Genomic DNA, 22,688 nt, shown 5'->3' with positions numbered 1-22,688 from the left:
TAGAATTCTGACTGATCAGGAACAGCTTTGAAGTACGGCTCCCAACGCTGAAGAAAATGTAAAATGTGTCTGCTTTTATTGGTGGGAATTTTAAAGTCCCTGCGAATTTGAATTGTGAGTTGGAGCAGGGTGAGGCTGTGTGGTTGCTCTTAAGATCTTGGGGTTGGCAGTAATGCTTTGAGGAAGCAAATGCTTTCCTGGTCTGTAGCTTCCTGAACTCACTTCCCCTTCGGGATCTGCCGGCAGGGCTGTAAATGCAGGTTGCACCACCCTCTTGTGGGTGTTCCCAGCTGCTGGCATATCTGTATAAAAGCTTTTTTAAGGATAGGGGAACAGGGCAAGTCTCTTGGCAAGCACAGGATTTAGGAATGAATGTATTCCTAACAGGAATTAGCAACTTCTTAACAAGTTCCTGTTTTAGAGAACAATGCAAAAGGTAAAATATAAAGTTTTTAATACAAGTAGCAATAACATTTAAATTTCATTTCAGATGCAGGGATTAATATGCAGACTACATAATGGCAACAGTTGAATTCTTAATTTCTCTCCACAACTTCAAGCTCTTCCGAAATCACTTTTCTGGGTGTTCAGTGTTGGGCTGTTGAATGAATGCAGATGGGAAGATGCCAGTCCTCCCCTTGCACTGGCCTTCGAACCAGTCTTCATTCACTGGAAGGGAAAACACAGTTCTTGTGACCCTAGGGATGCACAGGAGCATCATGTGCTGCAGACAGGCCTGAGATCACCATTTTAAGGTGTGTCTGCTGATAACCCTTTGAGCAGTGCTAGACCCAGCAGGGAGTGGAATGTGGAGGAAAGGGAGGAATGAGGAAGAGAGGAAAGTGGTAAGGTAAGAAGGAATGTCAAATGGGGGTGGGAAATTGGATCAAAATAGAGACCAGGGGGCTTGGAAACTGCCTTGAGTGGAAACAAAGTGAGTGTAGAGAGCGACGAAATCATCTGAGACCTTGGTCTGTCCTCTTCAGGATACATCTGAAGTATACTGTCACCTGTTTCCCATGTTCATCTAAAAACCCTAAAACAAACTGCTAAAACCTCTAGTACCTTGGGTTAAGTAAAGCCTACGAGCTCTGACAGTTTTGCTGTGGGGGAACCAAATGAGGCAAGAACCAGCTTTGAATTGGGAAATACTTAGCAATGAAGGGGAAGGTAGGATTTTGGGGTGGAGGGGGCCATCAGTATTGCATGGTGCAAAAACTAACCAGTCAAACGTTAGGGGGGGGGACCGATGGTGTACTGCTACTAAAGCCTGCCAGCCACCACAGATTAGTGACAGAACTACAGATAGCAAAATATAAGGGGGTTTTTGCCTTTAAAACCTATTCCTGATGTCTTGATTTCACTCAGAGGCTCAAATGAGGAGGGGAACGTGCCCTGTGTATATAGTTCCTCATTGATCTTCCTGAGATTTAGTCTGTATTTAAGCCTCAATTCCCACAGAAACACTAAGGACTAATATTGATGACTAATGGAAGATTGTACCATTAACAACAAAATAGATGAAAAAAGGTTCCAGGTGAAAGGAATGGGAGAGAGAGCGTGCTCCCATTGTGGGGATGGCAGCTAAAATGAGGTGTCTCCTTGGAAGAATCCACTGTGATCAGTAAGCTTAAACACAGCCCTAGTGTAACTCCTGTCTTAAATGTTTGGGTGGGGTGCGGTGGAAGTGGGAGTGATGAAAACATGTTGGAAGAAGTGTGTGTAACAGGGACATGTGGATGGGAATCCCGTGGCAGAGCTGGAGGGGCTCTGCTGCTGCCACACCACCCTCCCTCTCACCAGAGCTGAGGGGTCCCTCCCCTCCCCTCTCCTGTCCCAGGAGGAGCACAATTACCTTTGGATAAAACAAGGATCATGTCTCCTGCCTGAAACTCCAGGTCTTCAGGTTGGGTGGCTTCATAACTGTACTGAGCTACAACATGGGTTGGTCCTGTCTCCCCTGGCATTGCCTCCTGCAGTGACTCCTCTGGTTTGCTGTCTGGTACAAACCCCTCTCCCTAGGGCAGGAAACAAGCTGGTGAGGGCATGACCTCTTGGCTTCCTTCTCTGTACTAGGGCAAGAGAGACGAGCTCTGCTTCTCCTCTCCACCCACTCTTTGCTCCCATCCTTTCATGAGGTCGCTGGCCACAAATCTGTGCTTGTGGCAAGGAGAGCAAAGGCAGGAGGGAAGAGAAGGTGGCTGCCCCCTGTAGCTGTCACTGACCTCTGTGCCATTGCACCAGACTGTCAGGCAGTTGTCCTTGCTCTGGCTCCAGGCTGCCTCCACATTCTCTGCACTCAGAGTCACCAGCTCCTGGCCCTCCACAGGCTTGTACCTGGTGTGTGCAGGGGATGCAGGTGAGGAGCCCTGGAACATGGCCCTGGCTTGCTGGGGCCGGCAGTGCCTCACCTCAGCTCCGTGTGCTCAGGCTGCAGCTCCAGCTTCTTGCAAACCAGCTCCAGGAGTTCCCTGTAGGAGAGGCCTCGATCGACTCTCAGGGCAACTGTGAATTTGTAATGCACCTTGACGATGTCGGGGCTGGAGACAGTTGGTTCAGCCTCCTGTGGGTAGGAAACGGGATGTCGCCGTGTGTGGCTTGGCAAGCACAGGGATGTGGAAACTGTGGTTGCTTGAGTTAGATTGTGCCTCCCAAGCTGTGCTTGGACATTGGCTGGTCGGCAGCCCCAGGCCTATCCCAGGAGAGAGCCCAGTAATAGGTTAGGGACTTTGCACCAAATTGTGGCTTTAGGGTGATCGAATTAGAGCTGTGTCCACCCTCCAAGCCCCTCATTCTTTTTTTTTTTTGAGTTGGAATTGCTGTATTTTCCCATCTCTCTTCTCAGTGCGACCTTCTGACACGCTGACCATTCCCAGGAGCATGTGCATTCCAGCCAAGCTCTCTCCCTTCTCAAGTGCCTCAGGTTGACTGAGAGTCATACAGTGGCTCTGGTCACTGCCCTGGGTCCATCTGGGGCCTGGAGGAGAACTCCCAAAAAGCAGCCTTAAGTCACCTGGTAAATGCAGATTTGTAGGACCTCAAGGTCTGCGCTCGCAGGACATTACCTTTGCTGTGTCTCTTGGCTGCGCCACGGTAGCAGGAATGTAGTCTGGGGAGGAGGAAAAAGGTGGCTTAGCAGGTGGGATGGGGTAAACATCTAAACATATAGCCAGACCTCCTGCAGTCCATCATGATCTCCAGCAACACCAACCAACCCTGGGGCCAGCGGTGGTCCCTCGAATGGATACAGCATCTGCCAGAGGTTCATCTGTAAGATCTATATACAACCACTGAGCAGAGGTTTTCACTCTGTGCCTTCCCTCTTGCAGGGATGGGAACATGAGGGGTGGGATGTCTTTCGTGGGTAGATTCAAGAAAGATAAACATGTAGCTGCTGGTTTTAGTGTCTTTGCTCTTCTGATCTCCCTACATCCACCTGAAAACCAAAGGCAATCCCTGTCCTTCAATGGGGCTGTAAAGCTAAACTCAGGCTTTCAGGCAGGGTGATTTCACACAGGTTTGTGGAAGCCTTTTCATGAGAATCTGATTTACATTTTGGCAGTGCTTTGGCACAACTGTGCTCATTCCAGGAAGATCCCGAGCTACAGTGTTGAACATGGTCCCACTAATAGATCCAAGATGGCTTTTGATGCTATAAAGATGGTCACTGGGGTTGCTGTGTCCATAAGGTGTTTGTCCTTAATTCCATAAGCCAGAGCCAGCTCTACCCCTGGACGCATATGAGGCTGCCCTGACAGGGACACGAGCCCTCCCTGTCCTGCTGTTCATCATCTTTTGGTCCGCCTTTCCCCACCACCTGGCTCAGGCCCTCCCCAGAGTGGGGGTAGGCAATTGGTTCTCACACAACAGATCAGGTTAGAAGGGACCACAGTGGGTCATCGGGTCCCACCTCCCTGCTCAAGCAAGGTCATCAGAGAGCACAAGGCACAGGACTGTGTCCAGATGGGTCTGGAGTATCCCCAGTGAGAGAGACTCCACACCCTCTCTGGTGTCTGTTCCAGTGCTTGGTCACTGCACAGGAAAGAAATTCTTTGTCATGTTCAGGTAGAACTTCCTGGGCATCCATTTCTGCCCATGGTCTCTTGTCCCATTGCTGGGCCCCAGGGAGCAGAGCCTGGTCCTTGTTCTGAGCCTTCCCTGCAGACAGGGACAGACAGGGATGAGGGCCCCTCTCAGCCATGTCTTTTCCACATACTCCTTTTTTTTTGCACGTTGGTCATTGATAGCCAGACTAGACTGCAGCACATCAACACCTGGGCAGTACTGTCTCTGCACAGTGGTATTTTCTACCCCAAAAGGTTTTTTCTGCAGCAGCGTGGATACCATTGGCAGAGCCCTGTTTCAGCTTCCCAGCATCCTGAACCATCTGTGCTGGGGGTAGTGTGGTGGCCCTGGTGTCACCATCTCTGCCCCAGGCCTGGGATGTGGGACACTGGGTAGCACCAGCCAGGAATCCCCTTTATACAGCTCCTTCAAGCCTAGCCCAGCTGACAGCAGCACTGAAACTATCACGGATGCCCTGCTGGAAGGAGAAGTCTGTAAGGAATCTTTTACTCCAAGCTGGTTCTTGCCCCATTCCTACCTCCAGGCCCTTTTTCTCATTAGTTGCTGTGCTAATTAAGAGCACAGAGGGACTTGCTTTCCTCAGGGACCCCACAGACACTATTATACTCCATCCTCAGCATTGCAGTTGCTGTCTCTGCCTCCTGCTCTAATATCTCCCAGTCCTTGACTGCAAATGGGGCCAGGAATGAGATGGAGATGAACCCTAGTCCTGGTCTCAAAGAGTGAGAATACGGCATCTCAACCTGCTGCTGGTGGGATCACCCTGTGCCCCCATCCCTTCAGCTCCCCACACTGACCTGGCGCCGGCCGCCGTGGCTTGTCCAGCACAGTGAAGGTGGGTGACTCAGAAATCTCATCTTCTACAAGTGTTTCCTCCTGTGCCATGGGAAGAAGGCAGTGCTGTCAATCCCACCCTTCATGAGGGGCCGGGGTGCTGCTGCCTTGTGCAGCCCCCCTCCAACCTGTTATTTTCCCAGTCTGTTTGGGGTTTTGAACTGGCGAGGGGTGACTTCGCTATCCATTATCTCCCCAGCATTGCCAACCCCCACCAGGGTGCCACCAACACAGATTTTGCAGATAAGGTGACCATAAGCCAGAAGAACCAACCCCAGCATCATGAGGGGGAGGGAGTCACACATGGGTCCTACTGGCAGGTGGGCGTGGGCCTCCTCACCTGGATATGCAGCTTATTCTGGAGCTCCACAGGCTCAAGGAAGTTGCAGGGGACGATCCCTTTCTGCAGGGGAAGGAGAGATGAGTAGTGATTACTTGGCAAGAAGGCAACCCACTACCGGAGGACACAACTGGATGTGTCCTCACCCTCCCCTGCATCCAGGAGGGTTCCTGAGGCTTGAATTTTAGTTTCTGCAAGTTGGGTGGATTTCACTGAACCCTGTGGCCTAACCTAGGGTGGGCATAAGAGACTTCAGTCAGAAACTTATTTAATTACTGTTGGCAAAGCTCTGCCTCTGCAGAACCTCAACTACAATCTGCTGTCTACCCCTCCTGTCCAGCACACTCCTGGTATACCTTTCCATTGAACATCACTGTAGCCCAATTGTCCTTCTCTTTCTTCAGGACAAAGACAATGTTTCCGGGCAGGACCTGCAGCTCCTCGGCGGTCTCAGGAATGAACTCGTACATGACACGGTGTGGTTGCCCTCTGAGGGCCCTGGGTGTGGGAGCAGTGCACAGGTCAGGAAGGTTGGCAATGCTTTTGTTTTACATCATAGGGAGAATCCAGACCTCTGCCTCCTTGTTTCTACCTTCCCCATTCCCCCTGAGTTCTGGGGGCCAACTGGATGCTCGGCTGCCAGAGTGCAGGATGGGGTTGTGCATGGTTGCGTGGGTTATCCATCCTTCATCCAACTTACCTGAGGATTTCTGGGGTCTTGGGCCTGGGTGGAGGACCAGAGGCCTGCCAAAAGGAAGACAAAAAGGAAAATACCAGTAATCCAGAGGATTTTGTTTGCTTTGCAGAAATGTCCTGAAGCCTTTTACCATGCCTACCCTCACCCCAACACTGTTCCTTCCTCCACATGCAGGTGCCTTAAGTGCCATGAGGAATATCACTGGCTTTGCTCCTTCTAAGGAACAGTTTCCAAATTCTTCAACATACAGTTGGTTTTCAGAGGCAAAAACCTCTTTTCACTCCTGATTTTAGTTTCAGTTCACAGAGGGATTGAGATTGTCAACACCTGTCTGCATTGAGACGGGTGTAATTTATCTTGTGCAATGGTGTGGTGCTGTGCTGTGCTTTCCCATAGCCTCCCAAAAAGCTCCTGGAAAAACTCTTGCCACCTTTAGGAATGGGAAGATGCCACTATGTCATCTGGAAAATGGCATGGGAAATGCAAAGGAGTTCAGGAATAGACAAGAGGATGCAAAGTGAGAACAGAACTGTCATTGTTTCTCCACTCAGGGTTAGGCAGATGATCCCTAATGAATCCTTTGTGGAGGGTCAGAGGCAGCCCCCTGCACAGAGCCATCACCCCACCCACTACTTCCCCATACAGGAAACCAGCTTAACCTCAGCCACAGCTGTGGGTAGGTTTGGAATGAACTTCCTGGTGCTGGAAGTAGCAGCTGATCCGTGGAAGCAGTGCCTGCCTCCTCCCCACAGCAGGTGGCACAGAATTCAGGATGGTAAGGGTGCTGTTTTGTCCCTACTGCAGGTCAGAGCCCTCAGCAAGGTGTGGGATGACAGCCACCCTATGTCATCCTGCACTGAGCATGCTGGTCACTCACAGAATCTCACCTGTGGCTGTAGGGGAGCGAATCCTGAAAAATTGTCCTTGTCCACCACAGATGCCACCACCTACAGCCAAAGACAGATAGTGACTTGGTGCCTGTAGACCTCTCTCAGACCTCTGATGTCCACCCTCCTCCTTTGCTGTTGGCCAAGCCAAGCTCCTCAGGATGCTTCAAGCTCAGGAGGGGCTGTGATTTTAGGCTAAGCATCTTAGACTACAGACTGAGTGCCTCTGGCACCAAAGCTTCCCTCTCAGCTGTGGTAAATTTTCTGCTCTTAGCCTGGCTGTTTCTGTGGCTTGAAGCATTATAACCTAGAAGTTTCCCTTTCTGTTTTAATCACAAATGTTGAAGGGAGCCAAAGTGTCCAGCTCAAGCCCATACTTCCTACAGGTGACCTTAAACGTAATTTAGAAAGTTGATATATGTTTTTGCATGTTTCTGGCACTCAAGGAACTGCCTGGCTCTTGGCTGTCTGACTCCCCAGTGCCTGGTTCCTTTTCTGGAGGAGTGCTGCCTCCCAGGACCTGAGCCCAAGGGTGGTATCCCAGTGACTGAATTTTGCACATTCACAGGAGAGAAGCTTGCTTGCTTATCTGAGCTGAAAAGCCCTTTTCAAACAGAGTGGTGGAAGAACTGGAGGTTGTTTGTGGGTGTCAAATGTTATATAGCTCCTTTCCCCCACCCCTGAAAATGTCTTGGCACGAGCTGAAGCTCTTTCCAGCTCATGTCCCTCATGTCTCACTAAGGAGACAAACTAGAAATAGGCCATGCTTAGCAGAAACATGCTTTTAGCTCCTGTATTCTTGCAGACTCCCTGTTCCCCGCAAGATCCCTGTGTGCCATCCCTCTCTCCATGTCTGGAGGATCCCTGACCAGCTCCCTGTCTCTGGCTGCCTACCAGGCAGCAGCTCAGAGGGGTGATGAGAAGGCAGTCAACAGCTCTTCTCAGTCCACAGGCTTGGCCTGAATTAATAATATAGAGCCTTCTTACCATTGCCTTTCCCAGGTAGTCCTTCTTCTCCAGCTGAGCCACTTGCTTCTCATTTGGCCTGAACAGCTTCCCTGCAGGAATGGCCACCAGCTCACAGAGCTTCTGCTTCTGTAGCACAGAGAAGTCATGGAGCTTTTGGAGGTGAGAGCAGGGACTGATGAATGTCCTTTCTGCTCTGGGCTTGGGGTCTGCTCCATAAAGCCAAACCACCACCATGACAGCCCAATCCCAGCCCTGGTCCTGTCTTCCCATCCCTGCCTCCCCAGTGACCCAAAGCTCTTCCCATGGACTTGTGTCCCACTACAATATCCATTGCCACTGCATTTTAATCCTGCTAAAAGGTGGATGTGCTGTCAGTGGGATTTCCCTCCCTCTCCCTGTGGGGCTGTGAGACCTGCTCCTCCGTACCAGGATGGCTTCCATTGCCCTGTCGATCTTGTTATGCTGGGGCTCACTCTTCATGCTCATTGCCAGGGTCAGGTGCTCCTCAGCCTTCTCCCAGTTCTCTGTTGTGGCATACACCAGTGCAATGTTGTAGAGAATCTGCTGGAGGAATGGGAGCAAAGGAACAAGTTCTTGGAGCAGCCAGACCGCTGCCAGGAGGGCAGGAAAGGAAAGGGCAGTGGGGCAGTCGCGCTGCACCCGCTTGCTTGGTTTTTGCAAGGTACAAAGAGAGGCTGGCTGTCTCCTCTTTAGATTTCTCATGCTGGAGAACAGACCTTTGGGATCAAGACTGGTGGCCAGGTGTGTCTCACCTCGCAGGCAAAGAGCCGGTAGCGCAGCCCCAGGATCTTGTAGTCAATGAGTTGGTTGCCTCGCAGCTGGGCCAGCGCCTCTTTGAAATCCTCAATGGCCTTTCCATGGCTGTGGAGCAGAGGATGAAGGTGTCACCAGTTCATGGTGGCAACCTCCTTGCCTCTAAGCTTGTATTCAGACTTAGTTCAGTCGGGTCTCCCCTCTATCCTTGCAGTGTTTCAGACACCCCACGGGAGGAGAGAGGTTCTGAGGCTCATGTTAATCCCAGGACTGCAGTGCTGAAGAGTAGGAGCCTGTTTAACCTCGAGGGGTTTCTGTTTGGGCTCTGGGGCACCAACCTGCCTGGGGCCATCCTCATCTGAAGGCTGACATCTCTGTAATCAGCAAAAATGAAACTCGAAACCCTTCCACTCACTTCTGCCTCTGGTAAAACACGGTCCCCCGCTGGAAATAAGCCACTGCCAGGTGCTTGTCACAGCTGATGCTCCGGGTGAATGCCTGCAGAGGTAGGAGAGGGGCAAAAAGGGGGTAAAAAGGGGACACCTTTAAAAACCTGAGGGTGTAGAGCAGTTGTACCTGTCCTGCTTTAGCCAAGTGGCGTGAGCTGGGCTCTGCAGGCTGTGTCTCCCTGCAGCACTGGGTGGGGAGAGCCTGTACCAGGCTCCTGGGTTTTTCTGAGCTGGAGCCATCTGCCAGCATGGGCACCTCCTGGAGAGAGGGAGGGTGAACAGTGGGCTGTGCATCATTTGGCAGCCCAGTGCTGTCCCCCTTCCTCAGAGCTTTAAAAGGCCCTGAATCCATCCCTTAGACCATGATCCTTAATTCCTTCCTTCCCCACCATGTCCACCTATCTGGGCAGCCCCCAGAGGTGAGAGGATGAGCGGCCCTAGGGGCTGTACCTTACCTCCTCTGCCTCCACCAGCTTCCCCAGGACAAGGTGGATGCAGCCGATGTTAAAGCAGATTTTGGCAGGGGGATTCTGGACGGCCGTGAAGGCATCCAGGGCAGCACTCCACTCCTTCCTGTCCGCTGCACACACCCCTTCTTGCCACAGCCGGATCGTCTCCACCAGGGACATGGCGTGGTGGGAGTGGGATGTGGGATCCCCCTGTCTCGTGGGTCTCGCCCCTCTCCCTCTCCTTCCTTGAGGCGCAGCTCGGCCTCTCTGGCTCCCTTCTGCCGGTCCTTCTGCCTTCCCCCCACCCCCGTCACAAACCTGGCAGGAAGTGGCCTCACTCGCATCAGCCTCCGGATGGGGAAGTGCGGCAGAGGCTGCCTCTGACACAGCGGGTTTCCATGGGTTGCATCCCTGCTCCTCTCGGGCAGCCACCCCTTGCCTACTCGGGTTTTGCTCCTCCGTTTTTTACATTAAAGGCCATGGATTTTGTCAGCTGGGTGGTTCATCTGGTCAAATTTCAAGTTGCAGAACCCCAGGATGAGTGCTGGGCTGAGCCCTTGGGTGCCCTGCAAAGCGCAGTCCCATCGTTGCTAAGCGATTCCTGCAGACAATTTCTGGCAGGTACAGCTGGGCTGGGGCTTCCCTGTCTGCCCAAGTGGGGAGGTGAAGTAAGGCCCAAGGCACTGCCTGGGAAACCCTTGGTCCTTCCCGACCCCACCGTGTTGTCCCAGTGTGGAGTTCCACTGCTAAGGGCATGTGGAGCTGCCCATGGATGGGGTTCCTGGGGCAGTGGCCATGCTGCACCATATCCCGAGGGCTCAGTGTAACATCACTTCTGTCCAGGCATTTTAGGGCCAACGAAGCATAACTGGCTCTGGAGCACTGGTGGGAGCACAGGGCCAAGATGAGCATGGGGCACACGGTGACAGCAGGACTCTGACCTGCTGCTGACTCACAGGTTTAGAGATGGCTGCTCCACACATGGTTTTTAAGCATTTTTGGAAGTACTTTGCCTCTGCCCCATCTACCAACGTGATGTGTATTTTGTAAGACCTTAAAATATGTCAGCAAGACTAAGCCCTTGTGCCTTTACTAAGACTTCCCCAGCAAATTACGTAACTCCAGCAGTGGGAGGGAGGCTGGGGAGGAGACTTCTGAGTCCTGCTGATGGAGGAACCTGAGCTCCTGAGCAGCAAAGGCTGGGGTTTTGATCCAAAGTAGGACCAAACACAACCCTGAGCCTGGGGCTCTCTGGTTCTCCAGCTGTATGTCTGCCCTTAGCATCTCAGCTGGCTCCTATGGGCTTCCCACGGGAGCATGGAAGACTCTCTGACCTCCAGGAAGGCAGAGGGAGATGCAGCCAGCTGAAGTGATGCTCAGGTAAAAGGGTAGGAGTAACAACATGGTGAGTGTGAAAACACCCCTGTAGGTGCCTCTTCTGATTCCTGAGAGGAATGGGAGACCCCATGGAGCAGCAAAGGGTTCACCTTATTGGAGGCATAATTTTCTGCTCATTTAATTATCTGAATTGGTGCACTGCTGGGTCAGGTTTATCCCAAAACCAGTACAAGGGGAGCTGGATGAGTATGAGAGATCATCCCCATTGGAATGCTCACAGGAGCTCTCCTTCCGCCTGAGTATTTGTAATGTAACAGTGAGATTTCAGAGCTGTGATAAACACAGTCCTTTCAGCAAGAGTGAGTCTTTCGTTCCGCTTTCTCTGCCCAAAGATTACTCAGTAGGTAAACTCGTTTCTTCTACGATAACATCCAACAGGAAGTGAGTAACAGAGATGGTGACATTTCCTGTGAAAGACCCTTGGAATCCAGCAAACCCAGATTGCCAATAGATGGGTCAGAAATACAAAGGAATGTCCAAAATCCAGCTGGGGTGCAGTGCATGTGTTTTGAGTTTGTATAGTGACAATATGTACAAGTTTTTAATTTCTGGAGAGTCAAGAAAAGACTGATTCAGGCAGAAAAAAAACCCCATTATGCCCAAGGGAAGACCTTTTTGTGAGGAGTTTTATTGAGCAGGAGGAGCAGAGGACCATGTCCACCTCATTCCCAGAAGGCAGGTCGGAGCTCTGCACAGGACCCAGAGGTTTTGGCTCTTTTCCCAAATGGTGGCAGACAGTGAGGTGGAAGTGAGGACAGCAGTGGCTCTCAGCTGGCACAAAAGCAGGATGTGACTGATAAGGTGCCATTACCACACACTCCAGCCAAAGCTGAAGCAGCAGAGCTCTGCAAACCCTGTCACCCTTCCCAGTCTGACCTGCATGTGGTTCTCCATTGAAGGCTTCCTTCTCCTAACAGGAATCTGACCCCCTGTGGTGGTATCCATACGATCCACCAATACAAGTCAGGCAGAATTTGGAGGAAATAGGTTGTTTTTTAAAACTTTTTCCCTTCCTGTCACTCATTACCAGCAGAGCTGCCCCTGCAAATCCCGCCCTATCCCCACATCAATGCGTGTTTTAGCACATCCCTGAACAGAAACACAGATGTATGTGCTCTGTAAATGTTCCTAAATCCATCATTGCCTCACCCAAGGGGATCTGCAGAACCTTAAGACCACTCTTTTTATTCACTTCATTTATCTAATGCAGTCTAGAGGCAGGTGATTGTTTTGGCATCAATTGCTTTGGAAAATACTTTCCACTTCTCTGGGATTACAGTTTATATTATTTTAAATGAGGTTCATTGGTGTCTTAACCCAAATCTGGGCAAGTGGAAAGAACCAGAGAAGCCAATCACAGTCCCTGGCAGAGCTGTAAAGATGGAACCCTTGCTGCACATCCAGGAGAATTTCTGTACAGATCTACGGGTGAAACCTGAATGCTTTCTGTGCCTTCTGTAGCAAGGCTGGGTCTCCCACTTGGCGATCTCAGTGCTTCCTGTGGTTGTGCCTGTTTTCTTCTGGAGGAGGTGACCAAGGAGAAGCATCCTATGAAGAGAATTAGGGAGGCACTGTATGGTTTACGGGTAACCATGCTGGTTTCTGTCTGCATTGAGGCATGTCAGACACTGAGTAAATATTCAGTGATGATTTATTGTCTTTATTATTATTACAAAAACAAAGCAGGTATCAAAAAACAGCAAAGATTTCACAAGGTCCCCAACAGTTTTACACTACTGAACTGTAGTAAAATAGTGAAATTAAAACACATGTATTTCAGTCCTGGCTCTAAACCTTCTATGGTGATCCGTCGTCTGGGATGCCCTGGGCTTTCCTAATTCTTTAAAATACTCCTGTTTATTTGGGAACCTGACTGGCCCACTAGTTAACATGATGAGGCACAATGCAACAGCAATGTGAGCTGTCTGGTATCCTTACAGACCCTACACAACCAGAAAACAAAACAGGGGAGCTCTGCAAGGATGGATACCAGGATACATTTCTCAGACGACCCCAGGCAGCCATTTAGTTGTGCTTGACAAAACCAAATCACTTTCCAGTTGCTGAAAAGTGATTTGGTGTGTAAAAGCTGCTTTTTCTTCTTCTCCTCAGGATCAAAATAAGAATAGTTCACTAGGCTGGGCTCCAGTGTAGATGGACCATTAACCTTTTAAATTCCACTTTCCAAACTGCATGATGGACAACTCCATCCCACTGTGACCTTCCTGCTGTGGACTCAGCATCAGACTGATTGCAAGGAACCTGAGCAGGTTAAGGAAAATACTCAGTTCTCTGGAATGATAATTAGAGTTGGAAAAGAGCTTTTTTTTCTCTCCTACTCATGGGTGTAGGGTCAGAGGTTGACCAAAGGCAACACAGTCCAGTTACCTGTGTTAATAATAGCTGCCCCACTTCTCAAAACACTGCTTTGCTATCAAAAAAAATTAAGACATTGTCCTGTGTCCCTCAGCATTTGCTCAGAGTCAGGTCCAAATCTGCCATGATTACACACAAATGCAAATCACCCTAAACACCGAATTGTTTACATCACTGAACATATCACTGAAAGGCTGCCGAGTACCAAATATTCCTGTTAGAAGTAAAATTCCACCTTCCTAATTTTCCAGAATTTAACCATAGAAGAGATCACAATGCGCATCATTGGTGGGGTACGACAGAAGCAGCAGGGCGAAGGCAAAGCTTGGGGACAGGGCTGCCCAGGGGCGGCCCTGCCGGGAGGGGATCAGGGGTTGTACCAGCAGCACCCTGCTGGATTTACACCGTCACTCCCTGCTGGAGTTACACTGTCTTCCTGGCAGTCAGAACGCGCACAATGGACCCAACTCCTCCGGCAGCCAGCGCCTGGGAAGGGAAACATGGCAATGAACACCAGGCCAGGGCAGCTACAGCCTGGAGCTCCCTTCCAGGACCTGAACAGGCCGACAAGAATGATGGAGTGGGACTTTGGACATGGCCTGTAGTGACAGGACAAGGGGGAAGGGCTTCAAACTGACAGGGTGTAGGGTTAGGTATCAGGAAGAAATTCTTCTCTGTGAGGGTGGTGAGGCCCTGGCACAGGTTGTCCAGAGAACTTGTGGTTGTCCCATCCCTGGAAGTGTCCAAGGCCAGGTTGGATGGGGCTTGGAGCAAGCTGGGCTAGTGGAAGGTGTCCCTGCCCATGGCAGGAGTGGGATGGGATGAGCTCTAAGGTCCCTTTCAACCCAAACCATTCTGGGAGTCTATGAAATTACCTGGATCACATTTATATTGCAAATGAGCATCTGCCTGCCCTCCACAAAACACCAGTAGTCAGGGTGCCAGGGTATGATAATCACACTCAATTTCAAGAAAGCTATTTAACTTTAATTAAGCTTTCATTGCCCTGCATAACCAAGCTACAAATTTTGCTTCCCTCCAGGAAGGAAATTCTCCTGCCTACTTGAATCACAGAATGAAACCATTTTGTTTGCCTCAGTCTAAGGGAAACCCAAATTTTAACTGTTGGGTGTTTACCCAAGGAAGCAGCAGTGGGCAGGAGATTTAGCTCAGCTGTGAGCTCTGAGCCATACTCTCGTCACAGCCTGAATCTGGCACTTGAGCCTCACCAGACAGGAAGGGGGCTCTTGCCAGGCTCAGGGCCTGGGCGCTCTGGCAGGAGCTGTCCCCATGCACGCACCTTCTCGTGCCACTGCAGCAGCACAGCACTGCTGTTGTCGGAGGGGCTCTCAAAGCCCTTGTAGATGTACTTCATGAGCAGGTCCACCCCGTTCTTGTCCAGGGACTGCACTGCCTTCTCAATGTCATTGGCTTTGAAGGAGATGAGCACCTTCAGCACGATGCTCTCAGCACGGTCCTGTCAACAGGCAAGCACAGACACAGCCGTCCTTGTGTGAGGTGCAGCCAAACACTCCTCCCCTCTCAAACAAACTGAATTAGAGCATTTTTCTCTTTAACAACGCTGAAGAGGACATGTGTGAAGAGCTTGTCATAGTAAGATACAACAGACACATCCTCCCAAGGATAAACAATGTAAAAGAGTTTAACACATTTGCCCTGCTTTAATTTTTCTGCCTCTGTTAGTGTTTGCAATTCTCTACCCCTTAAATTAAGTTATGGCTAAATAGTAAATGTTCCTATGGAAGCTCAAGATCTATCAAGTTCCAAAATAATTATAACAATCAAGTGCTTGTCTGGCCCCCCTTCCCACCAGCGCCTTTTCCCGTAGTGTTTAATGTGACACAACCATTATAATCTAGGTAAATGCCACTGGCAGCCTGGAAGAGGTGACTGCTGGAAGCCATGTGTTTTCCAAGCAGTCAACTGCTGTCCCAGACACACTGGATGCAGACTGGCAGTATTAATATTGTGCATTAATAACCATTGATCTGGATGTCATTTCAGACCTGGGAATGTGTGTGGCGTGCTTATAGCAGCAATTATCCATGTAATCAGCAAAGAGCAGCTCTTCCTGTTCATCCATCACTAACTGAGGCGGGATGAGAAAAAAAGTCTCAGGGTTGCTGGACTTTTGAATAATTTCATCACACAAACACTTCAGGCAGCTTCCCCCTACAGAAACTGCGGATGTCAGTTTTCCTGCCCAATTCAATATCCCATAATCACTTGGCTTAGCAAGACTTCTCACATGACTGTAAGTAAAAATATAAAAGTTCCAAAGATAACTAAAAATTAAGGCAGATATTAACGTTCAGTCATTCTGCTCTCTTCAATTCCACCACCAAGCGTATTCTTAAATCCCTCAACAGAGGGCTAATGGAAACAAGTCATTAATGTGAGGACAAAGCTATATAGCCCTATTTATAACAGCTAGTTCTCAGAGCCCTGTGAAACCCTTCGGGAAAGGGCTGGGGCTGCAGGAACAGCTCTGCCATGGGAGCAGCAGGGAACCGTGCCCCTGGGCCTCTCCTTGGGCAGGGAGAAATGACTGCAGGCACTCACCAGCTGGGCAGTGCCACATCTTATCAGCCTGTTCCTCCCACCACTGCAATCATGAGCCATTCAGGACTCATCCTGGGGAGATTCAGAAATGCATGCACCCAGCAGACTCCCACACTCTGTCACACGGGGAGGGCTTGCTTTTCCTGAGGTTTTAACAGCTTCATTTTGATTGGATGTGATAAAAACCAATTCTTCCTTTTTTGTAGGCTCACTGCTGGTGGTTTCATTAGTCAGAGGTGACAACTGCAACCCTGGTTCCCTGAGCACACAACAATTACATCTCTGAGCTGCCACATATGGTCTGAGTCAGACATGCGCACCTGGTGACACCTGGGCACATAAAACACAACCAGCAGTGGTGGGAGAACCACACATGATCCAGCATCAAGGTAAAGGTACCTGGACAGGCAACATCTGAGCTACAGTATTTTGAATAAGATTAAAACACTTGTGGTCACAGATGTTTCAACATCAGGGAATACCCTAAACCCTGCTTCTCTGGCCTCCTCAAGGTACAACTGATGGCACAGAGGTAACAGACAGGAAAGAATTTTTAGGGAGTAACCCATAAGAGAGTCAGGTGCTATTTCACCTTCACTGCCTGGTTCTTTGTGTTGATGGGAGGGTTCTTCAGAGCCGCCTGCAGTGCAGCCATCATGTTCCCTGTGCCAGATGGTTAAGGACCAGACACCAAGTACATGAACATCACGTACCAGGACAGCCATACTTGTAGCTGGCTTGTGCATGACTGAAAACACTCTGATGCAATGATTCCCTCACCAGCTAAAAAGAGATTACAACCTAAGGCTGCAATTTTCAGGCCATTTGAGGCAGGAGCAGCATCAACAAGCAGCTGTATAGTTCCAGGACTGGAGAATACTTCCTAGGCCTTTCCTTGAATAAGGATGCAAGTAAAAGAAACCATTCTCCATCATTTCTGTAATCTGCAGCCCTTGAGAACAGGCCTCAGCTTGGCACATCCAGCCCCAGCAGCCACCGGGACAGCAGCCCGGCAGCAGCCCTTGGGAAGAGTGACCAAGGGCCAGCTGGGCGAGGCAGCCCTGGAAGCGGACACGGGGAGCTCTCTGGGCACAGGAAACCCCCTGTCTGCATCCCCCCGGGACACCTCCCTGAGCGCAGCCCTGGGGGACTGCTGCTGCTGCAGGCAGGGGAGGAAGCTGGGTCGCCTTCCTGCTGCCAGCCCCTTCCCCCTTCAGCCTCTTCCTGCTGCCAGCCCCTTCCCCCTTCAGCCCCTTTCTGCTGCCAGCCCCTTCCCCCTTCAGCCTCTTCCCTTGTCCTACCAGCCCCTTCCCCCGCCAATCCCTTCCCCTCCAACCCCTTCCAGCGCTTCCCCTCCGCCGCGGTGCCCGCTCTCGGATGTTCCCCTATGAGGCCGCCCCGGCGGCGGTCGCGCCCGCTCCGCCCCCACCGCTCCCTTCAGGATATTGCCGCAGGCACGAGTCCACCTCGCCTTCATCGGGCCCCGCTTGCCCGTCACCCCCGTCCTCCTCATCCACGAACTTGTTCTCGTCGTACTCGTCCACGTCCACCCGGCGAAACCGCGCCGAGGATACCGTGTGCTTCGCCATGGCCGTGCCCACCCCGCGCAGCCGCCGCCGGCCCGGGCCCAGCCCCGCCCCAAGCGGCGCCGGCGCAGCGGGAGCGCTGTCAGTGCATCCTGGAACAGCGTGCGCTGGAAGGGACCTTAGAGCCCGTCTCATCCCACCCTTGCCACAGGCAGGGACACCTTCCACTATCCCAGGTTGCTTCAAGCCTCATCCAGCCTGTCGGACACTTCCAGGGATGGGGCAGCCACAGCTTCTCTGGACAACCTGTGCCAGGGCCTTCCCTCACAGGGAACAACTTCTTCCCAATATCCCATCTAAACCTACGCTCTTTCAATTTGTAGTTTCACAGATTCACAGTATATTCTGAGTTGGAAGGCACCCACAAGGATCGTCGAGTCCAATTCTTAAGTAAATGGCCCATACCAGGATTGAAGTCACAACCTCGGTGTTATTGTCACCATGCTCTGACTGACTTTGAAGCCATTCATGCTTGTCCTGTCATTCCAGGCCCTTGTAAATACTGTGTCCCCATGTTTCCCATCAGCTCCTTCACGTATTGCAAGGCCACAATGAGGTCACCCCAAAGCTTCCTTTGCCCAGGCTGAACATCCCCAGCTCTCCCAGCCTTTCCTCCCAGCAGAGCTGCTCCATCCCTATGATCATCCTGGTGCCTCCTCTGGACTCTTTCCAGCAGCTCCAGGTCCTTCCTGTGCTGGGCCCCAGGGCTGGGGCAGCTCTGCAGGTGAGGTCTCACCTGAGCAGGGCAGAATCCCCATCCCTTACCTGCTGCCCACGCTGGGGGCTCAGCCCAGGCCACAGGGGGTTCTGGCATGGGGCAGGTCCAGCTCTCACCCACCAGCACCTTCAAGTCCTTCTCCCAAGGCTGCTCCATCTGCTCATCCCCAGCCTGGATTGACCCCAGGGGCTGCCCTGACCCAGGTGCAGCACCATCACTTGGTCTTGTTAAATCTTTTAAGATTCCCATGAGCCACTTCCCGAGCTTGTCTGGGTCCCTCTGTCCACCCCCAGGACAGCTCCAGGCTGCGCAGGACCCTGTGAGGTCCAAGTGAGTCCAGAGCTGCCCTGCTTGGACAGCCCCTACTCCAACAGTACCTGGTGACCCTGAGAGTTAAAAAATAGCCACAGCCTGATTAGTATTTTTTTAAGTTACACTTGGACTGTGTAGATAATATTTATCCTATTAATAATTAGGAAATGGCACAGCTTTGCGAGGTTCCTCTTAATAGAAAACAGCAGCCCTGGAAAAAAAAAATAGACACACACAAATATGTCAGGAAAATTAATCCACAAACACCAGATGTTTATGTCCAAAAAGGAGACAGAGGAGTCCTGTAACTTTATTCAAATAAAGGGAGAGGCCATGGGCATTTCCCATGGTGTCTCTCAAGTTGTTGGAGGACGAAGCCTCGTTTTTATTCTAATTTCCCGACCGCATTTCCCTCTCTCTTTCCCCATTGGCTGAGGTACTTGAGAGGTACAGACTTCCCGAATTGCTTAATATAGAACCCCTTCTAATGTATATCCCCTCCCCCCTTTTCTTCTCCTTTGTGTCTCTGTTCTTTTTCTAGAAGTCCAGAGATTTAGCATGGCCTTGAGTGAGTAACCGTCTGTGTCAATTAGTGGAATTCCTATGGAATTTCTATGGAATTTATGGTTCCTCCCATTGCTTCTTTCACCTCTCAGTATCTGGCTTTATCTACCAGCAGGCCCACAGTTTGTTTGTAAAGATACCTCTTTCTAATTCCTTTCAATCCTTCCTCTTCTTATTTTCTCAATAGTTGTCTTTACAAACTTTAGTTACCATTGACTTAATTTTCTGTTCCCGGGTTTTTTTTTGGTTTTGCGATTATTTGCAGTGACATCATTTTCTGTCCTTTTGTAGCCATCTCTGGATCAGTAGACATGGCTTCTGCCTGCATCCCGTTGATCACTGAATTGCTGAATGAACTGCGCTCAGCAAGGCGTCATGTATGGTAAAAAGATGAGAGTTGCTATAGCACATAAGAGGAAGAAAGCATTCATTTAACCCATAGTCCACCAGGTAACCACGAAAATATGTCCCATTCCCATCCTTTCCATGTTTGGACCTGTACATGTGCTAACTTTGTTATTCCCTTTGTTACTTGTTTCACCACTTTTCCATTGTCATCCATTTGCAAACAGCAGTTTGAGTCATTTAATTTTCCACACACTCCCCCTTCTTCTGCTAATAGATAATCTAATACCGTCCGATGTTGAATTATCGCATTCCTCATCTGAGTGGATTGGTCGGCAAGAAGGTCAAGAGCTGTAGCCGTCTGGTTGGTTATTATTTCAAAGACAGCTTGTAACCTAATTATCCGATTCAAATTATAAATGGGCTCTCTGGCACCTGAGATTAATTCATTTGGATTCCAAGTGGCTGGTCCATAGTGTTGTATGATTTGCTCAGGTGGCCATTCATCTTTCCCCCATTTTTCCCCTTCTCCAGCCAGGAATGCATCAATTGACTGCTTTTCTCTAATTAGATCATTGTATACCTTGATTCCTAACTGATTTCCCTGAACTTGTGGTAGCAAAAAGAACAACCGTCTAATATACGCCCCATAACATAACCCTGACCAGTTTGGAGGTAACCTAAGATAAGAATGTTGGCCACAAATCCAATAATGTCCTTTAAAAGCCCATGTTCTGTTAGCAAAGGGGTCTTCCCAATTTTCATCATCAATTGGTGGGTCAAAATAGAGCTTGCTTTCTGGGCCTAATGGTCCTCCAACAATAGTTGCCCCACCATAAAAATCACAATATTTGCATTTCTAAGCTCCCACATGAGATTTCCACCTACAGTTACATCCCAGATCTTTTTTGTTAGATCTGGACCAGAACTTATTAAAAAAGATTTGAGTTCTGTTCCACTGTTGCCATTTCCACTGGTAGTCACGGACAACATGTGTCCTACTTGTGGGATTATCTTGTGGGCAGCTTAAAAATAAGTGGTCAAAAAACCTGTCCCTCCCCACTGCTTGACAGCCTTCAAAATCCCTTTGGTAATTGTGGGAAATGAAGTTACAGAGAACTCACAGAGAATCCACAGGTGCTGACAGAATACATAAAGGACATTGTGCTTGAACAGATAGAAATGGATACATGTTTTGATTTGTGGCCTTGGCAAAGACTGCCTGACAGAGTAATGAGCTTTTGCAAATTTAAAGCAAACGCAGTTTTGTAGTTTTGAAATAAATGTGCTTTATAAGAGTAGAAATGTATTTTAACAAGTAAAAACATATTTTATGCAAGAAATAATAGTGATAAGTAAAAGAGTAAAGAATTTAGAGTTTAACAGTAAACTTTATAATAGAGCTTCTTGGAAAGTTAAGATGTATTAACATAAGCCTGTGCAATAGACCATAATAGCAATATGTTCATTGGATAAGAAAGTATGCATTGTGGCAAAATCATACAGTATTGATTGGTACCAATGTGTTAGCAATTTTTGTGGCATTTGCTTATTGGCTTAAAAAAGTATATAAGGCCTTGTAGAAAAAGACTGTAGCTGCTGCTATTCCAGCAAGCTGCTGCTACCTCACTGAGTTCCTGCTATCTGGCGCCTGTACCTGCCGCAGCTGCCAGACCTACCACTTCTGCTATTGTTACTGTAACTACTGCCTCTGATATGAGAGATGCTGTTCGCAACCTCTTCTGTCTCACCCTTCAATACATATGAGACTGATTGAGCAATAAATCATCTCAGTGACATCTCACTGTTACTCAAATCCCAGGACAACCCCAGAAATCCTGACAAGTAATTATGGTAGGAACACTTTACTCAGCTACCATTAGTGAGCTTAATGTGCACTTGATTCCATCTGCCTCGATATTTGGAACAATCATGAAGAGGGCAGTCAGGGGTCCAACAATCTAAACTCAAAGATAAAGTCCAGTCACAGACACTTTTTCCCACGTATATGCGTCCTGTTCTATTTCGACAATAGATGCTTCCTTCAGAGGAATGAAGTCACCATGGACTTCCTTCTTCATCCCAGAATCCTGTTCCGTTATGGACCTCACTCAGGGAGCTGACTCACCATTTAGGTTCGACTGGGCTGGCCACCCATGGCCAATCTTCAGATCCTCCTGGCCCTCCACAGACCCAACAATGGCTAAGGTTAAAGGTTTTTGCTACTTCTTCTCCTAGGACTAAAAAACAATTCTCCCACCTCTGGCCCAAACCTAACTGACAATAAAAAAGTAAGATTATTAAGAAAAACATTCTAATGGTGTAATCTAATCTCCTAATCTAATTCTCACGTTGTTGTCTGCACCACCTCTGGTGAGTGAAGGCACAGAAACAGCTTAACATAAAGAAAACAATGACAGCAAGTATTAGCCCCCCAATGGCTGGAGATCCAAAAGGAGGGATGCCCATACAGACGCTTTCAGCAGATGGTCTGTGGGTAGGCACACACGGCTTCCCCCAATGTGGACACACTGGCTACTGCTCTGACCCACTCCTGCAGAGTGTCAATCACAGACTCCCATCCTTCTCCTCCAGCTGAGATGTCCAGGTCTCCGGGGCTTCAGAGACCTTGACTCGAGTGTGATTGGTCTACCTGTGTTCAGCTGTCTCGATGGCCGTGTCTGTGTTCCGTGACACTTGGAATGGGCCATGGCACTTCACCACCAGTGGTGCTTCTTTCTACTCATTAACTAGGACCCAGTGTCCTGGTTGGATCTTACAAACAGCAAAGTCCAAAGGCAGGGTCTGTGCCAGCCGAGCTTCCTATTGCAGAGATTTCACAAGAGACAGTATCCTGACCACATATTGTTTTAAATATACATCACTTATCTTCACTGCCCCACTAGACTGAGAATTACAACAGTAACTAATTCCAAACATCAATTCCAAGGGAGATCATTGAATATCTCCTCTGGGTCTGGCTGTTATTCTTGCTAAAGCCAGTGGCAAAAGCTGTACCCGTGGCATCTTAGTTTCTATGACCAGCTTCAAAAGGTGTTTCTTTATTTCTCCATTCTTCTTTCTACCTAGCCCAAGCTCTGGATACCAGGGGCTTTGGAGGTCCCATTGTATTCCTAAAGCAGTCATAGCCCCTTGAAGAATTTTCCCTGTAAAATGAGTTCCCCTGTTTGAGTCTATTGTTTCTACAATCCCATATGTTGGAAATATTTGTTCCAAAAATACTTTAATAACTGATCTTGTAGTTGCTGAAGCAGTTGGAAATGCTTCTGGCCAGCCTGTTAGCTGATATACTATTATCGG

General features: G+C 49.5%; 2 protein-coding genes across 5 annotated transcripts; both read right to left on the bottom strand.

The window, feature by feature from the left end:
• Positions 1-431: 431 nt before the first annotated feature.
• On the bottom strand, positions 432-9,802 carry NCF2 (neutrophil cytosolic factor 2). Of its 4 annotated transcripts, none has more exons than XM_032117831.1 (16): positions 9,492-9,802; positions 9,164-9,295; positions 9,003-9,085; positions 8,587-8,695; positions 8,240-8,377; positions 7,832-7,939; positions 6,845-6,904; positions 5,961-6,004; positions 5,617-5,758; positions 5,261-5,323; positions 4,884-4,962; positions 3,066-3,109; positions 2,412-2,563; positions 2,226-2,337; positions 1,856-2,018; positions 432-669 (listed from the first exon to the last, which is right to left on the bottom strand). In XM_032117831.1, the coding sequence occupies exons 1-16, from the start codon at positions 9,663-9,665 to the stop codon at positions 572-574; spliced, it is 1,701 nt and encodes a 566-aa protein (XP_031973722.1). In that variant the 5' UTR covers positions 9,666-9,802; the 3' UTR covers positions 432-571. The 4 variants fall into 4 exon arrangements, with proteins under 4 accessions (XP_031973722.1, XP_031973723.1, XP_031973724.1 ...); XM_032117832.1 differs by having other exon boundaries at positions 8,240-8,374; XM_032117833.1 differs by lacking the exon at positions 9,164-9,295 and having other exon boundaries at positions 8,240-8,374.
• Positions 9,803-12,516: 2,714 nt separating this feature from the next.
• ARPC5 (actin related protein 2/3 complex subunit 5) lies at positions 12,517-17,483 on the bottom strand. Its single transcript, XM_032117841.1, has 4 exons — positions 17,289-17,483; positions 16,435-16,507; positions 14,560-14,736; positions 12,517-13,745 (listed from the first exon to the last, which is right to left on the bottom strand). Exons 1-4 carry the CDS (start codon positions 17,429-17,431, stop codon positions 13,683-13,685), a joined length of 456 nt encoding a protein of 151 aa, XP_031973732.1. The 5' UTR covers positions 17,432-17,483; the 3' UTR covers positions 12,517-13,682.
• Positions 17,484-22,688: the final 5,205 nt, after the last annotated feature.

The sequence above is a fragment of the Corvus moneduloides genome, chromosome 9, assembly GCF_009650955.1.
Source record: "Corvus moneduloides isolate bCorMon1 chromosome 9, bCorMon1.pri, whole genome shotgun sequence".
NCBI lineage: Eukaryota > Metazoa > Chordata > Aves > Passeriformes > Corvidae > Corvus > Corvus moneduloides.
Note: the sequence above shows the minus strand (reverse complement) of the source record. Positions and strands in the feature narration are given on the sequence as shown.

Coding starts and splice junctions, on each gene's coding strand:
- NCF2 (XM_032117831.1), bottom strand. CDS start 9,665: ATGTCCCTGGTGGAGACGATCCGGCTGTGGCAAGAAGGGGTGTGTGCA. Junction 9,296..9,491: donor AGCTGGTGGAGGCAGAGGAG/GTAAGGTACAGC, acceptor CCCTCTCTCCAG/GAGGTGCCCATGCTGGCAGA. Junction 3,110..4,883: donor GCCACGGCGGCCGGCGCCAG/GTCAGTGTGGGG, acceptor CCTCCTCCCCAG/ACTACATTCCTGCTACCGTG.
- ARPC5 (XM_032117841.1), bottom strand. CDS start 17,431: ATGGCGAAGCACACGGTATCCTCGGCGCGGTTTCGCCGGGTGGACGTG. Junction 16,508..17,288: donor GTGGACTCGTGCCTGCGGCA/ATATCCTGAAGG, acceptor ACCATCTGGCAC/AGGGAACATGATGGCTGCAC. Junction 13,746..14,559: donor TGCTGCAGTGGCACGAGAAG/GTGCGTGCATGG, acceptor TTCCCTTCCCAG/GCGCTGGCTGCCGGAGGAGT.